This window comes from Cotesia glomerata, linkage group LG9 (assembly GCF_020080835.1).
Source record: "Cotesia glomerata isolate CgM1 linkage group LG9, MPM_Cglom_v2.3, whole genome shotgun sequence".
NCBI classification, from domain to species: Eukaryota; Metazoa; Arthropoda; class Insecta; order Hymenoptera; family Braconidae; genus Cotesia; species Cotesia glomerata.
This window is the reverse complement of record NC_058166.1, coordinates 15,579,479-15,591,076: the sequence shown is the minus strand read 5'-3', so window position 1 is coordinate 15,591,076 and position 11,598 is coordinate 15,579,479. Positions and strand designations below refer to the sequence as shown.

Genomic DNA, 11,598 nt, shown 5'->3' with positions numbered 1-11,598 from the left:
AAAAATTGTTTTTAAATTTGCCGCAAATTTATTACAAATCGCTTTTACCGACTTAACTACATTTTTCTAACCTCAACCTTTCATACAATCCATATTTATATACACAATATATTATTCACACTTTAAATGTATAGTGTGCTTACTTGAGTATTGTTGAGTATAACACGTGGGAACTATCTCACATGCTAAATAAAAGATTTATTTGTTATAATTATAACAATAGTTACAGTTTCATAAATTGATAAAAAGAAGAATATTAAAAAAAAATTTTTTTATAATTATTATAAAAATAAACGGTAAGTGTAATTTTATTGCGTATGTATTTTTGGAGGTTATAAAAGATGTTAATGATTTTTTCTAAATTAGTTGATTAAAATAAATTTTTTTGTTGATAGTTTGTTAAAAAATGGGGAAGTTACGTCCACGAGCACCAACCCGTAAAGGTGCTAAGCGTTGGCCAAAAGGTCAAAGTTCGAACTCCAATCCGGAGACTAAAAAATACAGAAATCAAGCCAGATCAGGATTTGGCCAGCCAACCTTAGGTAAGAAATTGCTTAAAAATTTGTGATATTTAATTTACTAAACATCTAATCATTTTTTAGATGTTTAAAACAATCAAATTACTAGCAATCTTGCAGTCACTATGTGGCTGCCGTGATTGGTAAACTATAAATAAATAGAATTTTGCTTTATTGAATAATGAATTTTGTTCAATTGCACTGTATTTTCTTAACCATTGAGATTTTTAAAGATATAAGCTCATCTTGATGTTACAATCATCAAGAGCTTTCATTTGAGTACCCACATGGATTTTTGATATATTTTTCATATATACATATATTAATATATATAAATATATAATATTTATAAATATATGAAAAATTGATGTGGGTACTCAAATGAAAGGTCTTGATGAGTGTAACATCGGGATGAGCTTATATTTTTAAAAATGTCAATATTTTACAAGATAGAAGGTAATTTCTTAATTATTTATCTAGAGATAGAGCATTTTTGAATGCAGCTTAAATACTTATCATAGTAAATTGACTATCGGTGAGAATGATAAGAAATCTCAAAAAAGAACAAATTCAAGACAAGACCTTTGCAATGACACTAAATTTCACTAAAAAAATTTATTTTAACGTATGACTATATCTTGAGGACAAAATTTTGTTTTATAAAATATTTAATTCTGTTAAATTGCCCTGTCGTTTCTTAACTTTTGACATTTTTAAAGATACAAGCTCATCTCGATGTTATACTCATCAAGAGCTTTCATTTGAGTACCCACATGCATTTTTGATATATTTTTCATATATATATATATATAATATAAATTTTAAAGATTCAAGCTCATCTCGATGTTATACTCATCAAGAGCTTTCATTTGAGTGCCCACATGCATTTTTGATATATTTTTCATATATACATATATTAATATATATAAATATATAATATTTATAAATATATGAAAAATTGATGTGGGTACTCAAATGAAAGGTCTTGATGAGTGTAACATCGGGATGAGCTTATATCTTTAAAAATGACAATATTTTACAAGATAGAAGGTAATTTCTTAATTATTTATCTAGAGATAGAGCATTTTTGAATACAGCTTAAATATTTATCATAGTAAATTGAATATCGGTGAGAATGATAAGAAATCTCAAAAAAGAACAAATTCAAGACAAGACCTTTGCAATGACACTAAATTTCACTAAAAAAATTGATTTTAACGTATGACTATCTTGAGGACAAAATTTTGTTTTATAAAATATTTAATTCTGTTAAATTGCACTGTCGTTTCTTAACTTTTGGCATTTTTAAAGATACAAGCTCATCTCGATGTTATACTCATCAAGAGCTTTCATTTGAGTACCCACATGAATTTTTGATATATTTTTCATATATACATATATATAATATAAATTTTAAAGATTCAAGCTCATCTCGATGTTATACTCATCAAGAGCTTTCATTTGAGTGCCCACATGCATTTTTGATATATTTTTCATATATACATATATTAATATATATAAATATATAATATTTATAAATATATGAAAAATTGATGTGGGTACTCAAATGAAAGGTCTTGATGAGTGTAACATCGGGATGAGCTTATATTTTTAAAAATGTCAATATTTTACAAAATAGAAGGTAATTTCTTAATTATTTATCTAGAGATAGAGCATTTTTGAATGCAGCTTAAATACTTATCATAGTAAATTGACTATCGGTGAGAATGATAAGAAATCTCAAAAAAGAACAAATTCAAGACAAGACCTTTGCAATGACACTAAATTTCACTAAAAAAATTGATTTTAACGTATCTTGAGGACAAAATTGATTTTAACTATCTTGAGGACAAAATTTTGTTTTATAAAATATTTAATTCTGTTAAATTGCACTGTCGTTTCTTAACTTTTGACATTTTTAAAGATACAAGCTCATCTCGATGTTATACTCATCAAGAGCTTTCATTTGAGTACCCACATGCATTTTTAATATATTTTTAATATATACATATATTCATATATATAAATATATGAAATATGTGATAAATTGATGTGGGTACTCAAATGAAAGGCCTTGATGAGTATAACATCGGGATGAGCTTATATCTTTAAATATGTCAATAGTTCACAAAATACAAGGTCATTTCTTAATTATGTAGAGATAGAGCATTTTCGAGTGAAGCCTAAATACTTATCATAATAAATTGACTATCGATGAGAATGATATGAAACCTTGAAAAGGCACAAATTCAAGTCAAAACTTTTCCAACGATACCAAATTTAACCATAAAAACCTTTTTTATCATATATATACACTCTCCACAAAATTTCGCTTATTCTCTTAATAATATCGATTATAAAATAAAAATTCCATTTTTAAAATCTATTTTTTTTTTTAATAATTTGTTATAAAAATTATATGTCTGCCAATTCCAGTACATTTTTATAATATGAAAAATTACCCGACATCTAAAACTTTTTATAAATTTTTTATTAAAAAAAATTTTTAAAAATTTCATCTGAAAAACTATAAGTGCAATTTTAAAAATATATTTTGTGTTACTAAATAAATAATTAAAAAATTAAAATCATCACCTAACTTCAGTACATATCCATAATTATCTTTGGCTTAAATTAACAAACTACATTAATAATTTTTACATCAGGACCCAGTCGTCTAACAACAGAAGCAGTAAAGAGACTAGATGCCCTCCAAGGATTAGAACCCTCCGAAAAAATCGAGATCGACAATGACTTCGACGACGCAAGTTCAACAGCAGATACATTCAAAACCTTCGGAACATTCGCTAGTAACTACAGTAACTGTTCCAACACTTCCTTCAGCCGTTTCCTAACTCACTTTCAATCAACCTCTTTAATCCACAAAGAGATGCTCGCAATCTTAACCGCAGTAACCGAAGTAATAAAGCAAAACGGAGGAACAGAATCATCAACTGAATACTACGCAGCTCTTATGACAACCCTAGAGCAAGCTTATTCTAACGAATCCGAAAACTCAGCTAGTTCTTCAGAATCTATAGCAGCTATTTTATCCCTCCTAGGAATGGGTTTAAAAACAGTCCCCAAAAACGTTCTTAAAGCTCAGTTCAGCCAAGCAAGCAAAGTATTCATCCAAATTCTCGAGAGATACATCGAGCGTGAAAACTATTTAATAATCCGTCACTGTATCGGGTGTCTCTCCGTTTTATTGCGAGCCCAAGAGGCAATTACTTGGTCTAATTCCTCCACAATGCAAATTCTTTACGGGATTCTTTCCCTGACAATTCATTCAAAACCGAAAGTCCGGAAAGCAGCTCAACATGCTGTGTGTGCTATCTTAAAAGGCAGCGAATTAATGAAAGAAAATCCACCAGCTTATCATCCAGCAGCTCCAGAAATAGCCAAGCACTGTTTGAAGCAATTTGAAGACGCAGGTAAGCCAGGAACTATCACTTCAACCCTTCATATTTTGACCCTATTAAAAGATATAATTCACCAATTGCCTAAAACATATGTAAAGTCAATCTGCGAAGGTCTGTTACGTATAATGGTCCTAAAAAATGTCTTGATATCTTCCTGCTGTTTGCAAACATTCCACAGTCTTTTTATTTCAAAACCTACTGAGTCAATCTTACCTTCAAAATTAAACGCACAGATTATAAACGCGTTGCACGAAATTCAACCCAATCGTGGAGATACTCAGCTTACTCTAGCTTGGCTTGCAGTAATGCAAGAAGCTCACGTGAATCTTTCCGTAAATTCTTTAAATCTTTGCGCAGCAAATATCCATCAGATAATCCAAAAAGCTACCGAGCTTTGGCTATCAGACAAACCTGAAATAATTACTGCTGCATCGCATACTGTTAAAACTCTTCTTCAAGTATGTGTAGCTCCGCTATGCGAAAGTGAAAATACAGCGCGTAAATACGAAAAGACAATTAGGGAAATTATTTTGTTGATTAGAAGTGGAATGCAGTTGAGATACAACTCAGCTTGGCACCACATTCTTCATTTACTAGCTGTGCTTTTCCAAATTGCTGGAGTTAAATGTCAAAATGATCTAGCGCCTATTTTAAGCGACCTTTGTGAATTAAGAGACACGCATAAGTTCACTTACAATTCAGAAGTTGAGTTTGCAGTTGGAGCTGCAGTTAAAGCTATGGGACCGGAAAAAGTCCTTGAAGTAATTCCTCTGGTTACTTCTCATGGGATTTTTGATTTAAAACGTAGCTGGCTGTTGCCTGTTTTGAAAGATTGTATCTCTACTGCACCACTTTCTTACTTTAAAGACATCCTAATCCCTCTAGCTACAAATTGCGAGAAATTGAGCCTAGGATTAAAAGCTAAAAATGACGGAATTATGTCGCATAGTTACGGATTATTAACTTCACAAATCTGGTCGCTTTTACCAAATTTCTGCAACAATCCTCCTGATATTGAAAAGAGCTTTAAAGAAATTGCAAGAATTCTTGGTACAATTCTCAGCGAGAAAAAGGATTTAAGAATATTTGTAATGACTGCTTTGCGTAGATTAATAACTCGCTCTGTAGAAAATGACAAAAAGGAAGATATAAAAACCCTAGCTAACTACTCAAAAAATTACTTACCACTATTATTCTCTTTTTATACAACTCAACCGAAAGATACTGTTGAAGAAGGCCAGCGTCTTGCTGCATTTGACACAATAAAAGCTTACTTGAGTATAACACCTCCCGAATTGTGCAAAGAATTGCTCAATACTGCGCTAACTAAATTACAATCTGAAGAAAATGACTATAGTAAGCAAGCTTTGTTTAGTTTGATTAGAATTCTGGTCCAGTTTACTGACCAAGAACGTCTTCTTGAATTATACAATAAGTGCGTAGTTATATTTAAGAGTACTAAGCAACCAAAAGAACAAAAGCAAGCTTATAAATTTCTGGAAGAAATCCTGGGAAGTGAGAAGGAAATTTGTAAAGAATTTGTTCAGGAAAATTACAAAGCTATTCAGAAAGTTTTGATTGGAGCTGCTACGAGTGTTTGTACTATTAGCAGAGCTTCGCGTTTGCGCTGCATTGATTATTTGATAAAATATAATCAGCAATTAGAAAAAATTAAGTTTTTGGAAGCTATTGTCCCGGAAGTTGTGATGTGCGTTAAAGATGTAAAAGCTAAATGTCGCACGTTGGCTTATCAAGTGTTGAATAATATCGCGGATAGATTATTGGACAAAGGGGATAGTTTTGATAAGTATATTCAGATAATTGTAGCGGGATTAGGAAGCAATCCTGCTTTTATTCATGCTACTCTTCTGAGTTTAGCTAGTTTGACTTATAAGTACACTGGGTCGATTGGAATTAGCAGAGCTAAAGAAATTCTTGAGCTTACTTGCACACTTTTAACTGGACCTGCTAGAGAAATTGTTTTATCAGCGCTTTGTTATGTTAAGGTTTATTTATCAGCTTTTCCCACTGCGATTATTGGTCCCGACTTGCAGAGTATTATGAAAGGAATTACGGGAATGACTGAAGATTGCAAACGACATTTCAGGCAGAAAGTTAGAGACATTTTGACTAAATTAATTCGAAAGTTTGGTATTGAGCCTATTTCTGAATTAATTCCGCAGTCTGATGAGATTATGCACAAGAGGATTAAAAATATAAGGAAGATTGAAGCGCGTAAGCAAAAAATTAAGGAAGAAAGGAAGAAAGGTGAAGACAGTGATGAAGAATTTAGTGTTAAGAGGAAGCCTAAAAGTATTGAAGATATTTTGGCTGATAGTGATGAAGATTTTGATGATACTGATAATGATGGGGGAGATAATAAGAAGAAACAGGCGCCTAAAATTTGGATTAAGGAAAATGAAGATGATATTATGGACTTTACTGATCCTGCTGCGATGAGGAATATTACCTCGAGTAAACCTGGGTCTGCTAATTTATTGGAGAGGGGTAAACTTAAGAATAGAGGGTTTAAAACTGATGATGCTGGAAGGTTGATTATTAAGGATAGTGATGATGAGAGTGAAGAAGAAAAGGTTGGGAAAAAGAAGAAACAATTACCGTTCCTTGGGGAAGATTCTGATGATGATCCTGATAAGGATGATGATGAGGATGATGGAAAATCTGGTTCGAAATTCCCGAGAAAGCGTAAACTCAGTGGAAGTACTGATGCTGGGAGTGTTGCTACTAGTGTTGCTAGCAAGTCGGTGTACAAGCCCGGTGGATCGGGAATCCATCGACCTTTAAAATCAGCCAAGTTGGATAAGACACTTGGTGCTGAGTATAGGTCTAAGAAAGCTGCTGGGGATGTTAAGAAAAAGGGCAAGCCTGATCCTTACGCTTATGTTCCTTTGACAAGGGCTTCGTTGAATCGTAGGAAGAAAATGAAAAATGCTAGTAGGTTTAAGGGGGTTATTTCTGGAGCTAAGAAAGGGGCACAAATGGGCAAAAAAGCGAGGCGGAAGATGTAATTTTATTCAATATTAATAAGAAGTTCAAAAATTTTATATAATTTAGAGTTAGATATGGAATTAAATAACAAATAGAATTATTATTAAATTTTTCAAATATTTATTTCATTGATCCAAAATTACATTCAATCGTTGAAATTAAGTGGTAGCAGTTGATTTCTGTAAAAAAAAATGTTTAAATAAATAAATGAAATTAAAAAAAAATAATTTAATTGTTTTATGGTTCCATGATTCTTGATCCTCTGACAAAATATCCTTAATGATTAAATTTTTTAATAAAATAATTCAAAACAATAAATTTGAAAAAAATTATCAATTTTATTTTAACACTTATTAAGGGGTTAAATGGGTTACCTCCGGGGAAAAATGGCCTATTTTTAACAATTTTTTTTTTAATAGAAAAAATGAAATATTTTCATCAAACTTTTTACTGTCTTAAAGATACATGTTTAATAAGGGATTACAGAAATTAAAAAAAAAATATTAAAAACTCTGCTAATGTGACGTCATTTCCGGCGAGCCCTTGGAAAAAAGATGCGTCCGCGTGGGTAGCAGAACTTATAGCAAGATTATTTGAAGTGAAAAAAAAAAATATGTGCTTTAGTTAAGACTTCAAACTAGGTCTTGAACGAAGAAAAAAAGTGAAAATTGGATTTTTGGCAGAGGTTTTTACAAAAAAATTAAAAATTTGGCTAAAATTTCGCGGCATTTTTTTTTTAATAGTTGTAATTGAAAAAAAAAATCCTTCATTCAAAACCTTGTAAATTATATCTCGAAGACCTGTCTAAAATTTCATCAAGATCGGTTGAGTAGTTCTCGAGAAATCTTGACCACCGTCTTTGAAAACATAGTTTTGAGAAAAACGCGTTTAAAGTTTTGAGTGACAATACAACAGCGCCTTGAGCTTGCAACTTTTTAAAACTGTATCTCCGAAACTATCATTCAGATCGATTTGAAACTTTAGGACAATATTCTAGAGATGTTGTAGAATTTAATAAGACAAAAAAATCGATTTTTTGAAACCGTGAAACTCATGTAACCCCTTAACAGAATTTTGACAAATATTCGTAGCACAACTTTACCGTGTTGTGCTCTTTTATCATGGTTTTTATTCGACAGTAGACCTACAAATAAGCTTGTTACCGTGTTGTGCGTTTCTATCATAGATTTTGTGTGATATTTTGTCCGGAGATATTTTTTTTGGGATATTTTATCGGAGGATCAAGACGCCTGATACCTTATTTTATATACTTACATAAATTACGTGGATTTTTTAGGTAGCATGCTTTCTAATTCTCCATTTTCGTTCATTTCTTTAACAATATCTAGACCTCCTATCAATTCACCATTAATGTACAGCTGAGGGTAAGTTGGCCAGTCACTGAATTTTTTCAAGCCCTCTCTCACGTCATTATCTTGAAGAATATCAAACGTTTGGTAGTCTGTGTTAAAAGAGTCCAATAGCCCAACAATTGTCCTGGAGAATCCACATCTTGGAGTAACACGATCACCTTTCATGAACAGCATACACGGAGCTTTGTTTACCAATTGCTTCAAACGCTCTTCCAGACTAGCTGGTTTGCAAATTTCATCAGCTGCCGAAGGACTAGATAAGTGCTTTTTTATTTTTTCTCCTATTAACGCAGGATTGACTCCATCAACTCTGTCGACCAGTTTTGAATTTTTAATCAGCACAACTGTTGGTACCGCGGTGATTTTATACTGGATAGAAGCATCAGGGAAGTTTTCAGCTTCGAGTTTTGCATATTTAGCTTTTTTGTACTCATCTGCTACAGCCAAAGTGTCGAATAAGTCATTTATTTGACTACATTGCTCAGCCCAAGGTGCAAAGAAATGTATAACCAATAATTCTGGAGACCTAAAACCATATAATAAGGTTAAAAAACTTGAAAATTAATTTAGCAGATATTTGATAGTTTTGAAAATTTCTGTAACAAATGAATTATGGCAAAAAAAAAAAGAGAAAATAAAATTGACTTGTAGAAATTTTAAAAAATAAAAATGCAATTTTTTAAAAATAAATTTTTAGAATAAATTTGTTTGATAAATAAAACTATGTGACTGCCGTGACTTGTGATCTATAAATAAATAAAATTTTGTTTTATTAAATAATGACTTTTGTTAAATTGCACCGTGCTTTCTTAACTATTGACGTTTTTAAAGATATAAGCTCATCCTGATGTTACACTCATCAAAAGCTTTCATTTGAGTACCCACGTGTATTTTGATATATTTTTCATATATACATATATATAATACATATAAATATATAAAAAATTGATGTGGGTACTCAAATGAAAGGTCTCGATGCGTATAACTCCAGGATGAGCTTATATCGTTTAAGATATCATTAGTATACAAAATACACCATCATTGCTTTATTATTCACATTTTTCAAAATATAAGCTCATCCCGATGTTACACTCATCAAGAGCTTTCATTTGAGTACCCACGTGTATTTTAATATATTTTTCATACATATACATATATGTAATATATATAAATATATGAAAAAATCAAGTGGGTACTCAAATGAAAGGTCTCGATGAGTGTAACTCCAGGATGAACTTATATCGTTAAAAATATCATTAGTGGACAAAATACACCGTCATTGCTTTATTATTCACATTTTTAAAGATATAAGCTCATCCTGATGTTACACTCATCGAGACCTTTCATTTGAGTACCCACGTGTATTTTGATATATTTTTCATATATACATATTCATAATATATATAAATATATAAAAAATTGATGTGGGTACTCAATAAATGAAAGGTCTCGATGAGTATAACTCCAGGATGAGCTTATATCGTTAAAAATATCATAAGTGGACAAAATACACCGTCATTGCTTTATTATTCACATTTTTAAAGATATAAGCTCATCCTGATGTTACACTTATTAAGAGCTTTCATTTGAATACCCACATGCATTTTGATATATTTTTCATATATGCATTTATATAAATATATAAAATATATGAAAAATTGATGTGGGAACTCAAATAAAAGGTCTCGATGAGTGTAATATCAGGATGAGCTTATATCGTTAAAAATATCATTAGTGGACAAAATACACCGTCATTGCTTTATTATTCACATTTTTAAAGATATAAGCTCATCCTGATGTTACACTCATCAAGAACTTTCATTTGCGTACCCACGTGTATTTTGATATATTTTTCAAATATACATATATATAATATATATAAATATATAAAAAATTGATGTGGGTACTCAAATGAAAGGTCTCGATGAGTATAACTCCAGGATGAGCTTATATCGTTAAAAATATCATAAATGAACAAAATACAACGTAATTTTTTTATTATTCACATTTTTAAAGATATGAACTCATCCCGATGTTACACTCATCAAGAACTTTCATTTGAGTACCCGCGTGTATTTTGATATATATATATATATATATATATATGAAAAAATTAAGTGGGTACTCAAATGGAAGGTCTCGATGAGTGTAACTCCAGGATGAGCTTATATCGTTAAAAATATCATTAGTGGACAAAATACACCGTCATTGCATTATTATTGACATTTTTAAAGATATAAGCTCATCCTGTTGTTACACTCATCAAGAACTTTCATTTGAGTATCCACGTGTATTTTGATATATTTTTCAAATATACATATATATATTATATATAAATATATAAAAAATTGATGTGGTTACTCAAATGAAAGGTCTCGATGAGTGTAACTCCAGGATGAGCTTATATCGTTAAAAATATCATTAGTGGACAAAATACACCGTCATTGCTTTATTATTCACATTTTTTAAAATATAAGCTCATCCCGATGTTACACTCATCAAGAGCTTTTATTTAAGTACCCACGTGTATTTTGATATCATTTTTATGTATACATATATATATATAATATATTTGAAAAAATGATGTGGGTACTCAAATGATAAGTCTCGATGAGTGTAACATCGGGATGAGCTTATATCTTTAAAAATTTAAATATTTCACAAGATAAAAGGCTATTTCTTAATTATGTATCTAAAAAAAAAAGCATTTTCAAATGCAGCCTAAATACGTATAATAAATTGACTATTGGTGAGAATGATATCAAACCATAAAAAGGCACAACTCTAGGTCAAGACTTTTTATACGATATCAAATTTAACCATAAAAACCCTTTTTTATCATATAAATACACCGGCCACAAAATTTTACTTAATCCTTAATAATATAGATTTAATAATGTTCAAATAACTGCTAACTTTAGGTTAGGAATTGTGAAATATTAATATTATTATTTTTCTTAACAATAAAAACTCACCTGAGAAATGCATTTAAATCTTCAGCAGAAGTTAGAAGTGACACGCTCATTTTTTAGTTTTTATTTAGTAAATTAATCCGTAAAAAAAAATAAATAAACCGGAACCACACACAAAACACAAAAATACACTTTGGTAAGGATTTTCTTATTTACTTATTTACTTATTATATACACTTATACACTTTTCTTATGTACTTATATATCGAGTGTCGAGTGTTGACTGCAGCGACCTCTATAAGAGTCAGCGCCACATTTAATTTACGATCTAACGGAAATAATTATCAAAGATTGCGTAAGATCC

General features: G+C 30.7%; 2 protein-coding genes across 2 annotated transcripts; one reads left to right on the top strand and one right to left on the bottom strand.

Annotated features, from left to right (window-relative positions):
- Nucleotides 1-132: 132 nt before the first annotated feature.
- Nucleotides 133-7,173, top strand: LOC123271458 (RRP12-like protein). Its single transcript, XM_044737797.1, has 3 exons — nt 133-296; nt 396-542; nt 3,185-7,173. The coding sequence occupies exons 2-3, from the start codon at nt 407-409 to the stop codon at nt 6,967-6,969; spliced, it is 3,921 nt and encodes a 1,306-aa protein (XP_044593732.1). The 5' UTR covers nt 133-296; nt 396-406; the 3' UTR covers nt 6,970-7,173.
- On the bottom strand, nt 7,053-11,513 carry LOC123271468 (glutaredoxin-3). The gene is made up of 3 exons (XM_044737819.1): nt 11,298-11,513; nt 8,225-8,848; nt 7,053-7,128 (listed from the first exon to the last, which is right to left on the bottom strand). Exons 1-2 carry the CDS (start codon nt 11,345-11,347, stop codon nt 8,230-8,232), a joined length of 669 nt encoding a protein of 222 aa, XP_044593754.1. The 5' UTR covers nt 11,348-11,513; the 3' UTR covers nt 7,053-7,128; nt 8,225-8,229.
- Nucleotides 11,514-11,598: the final 85 nt, after the last annotated feature.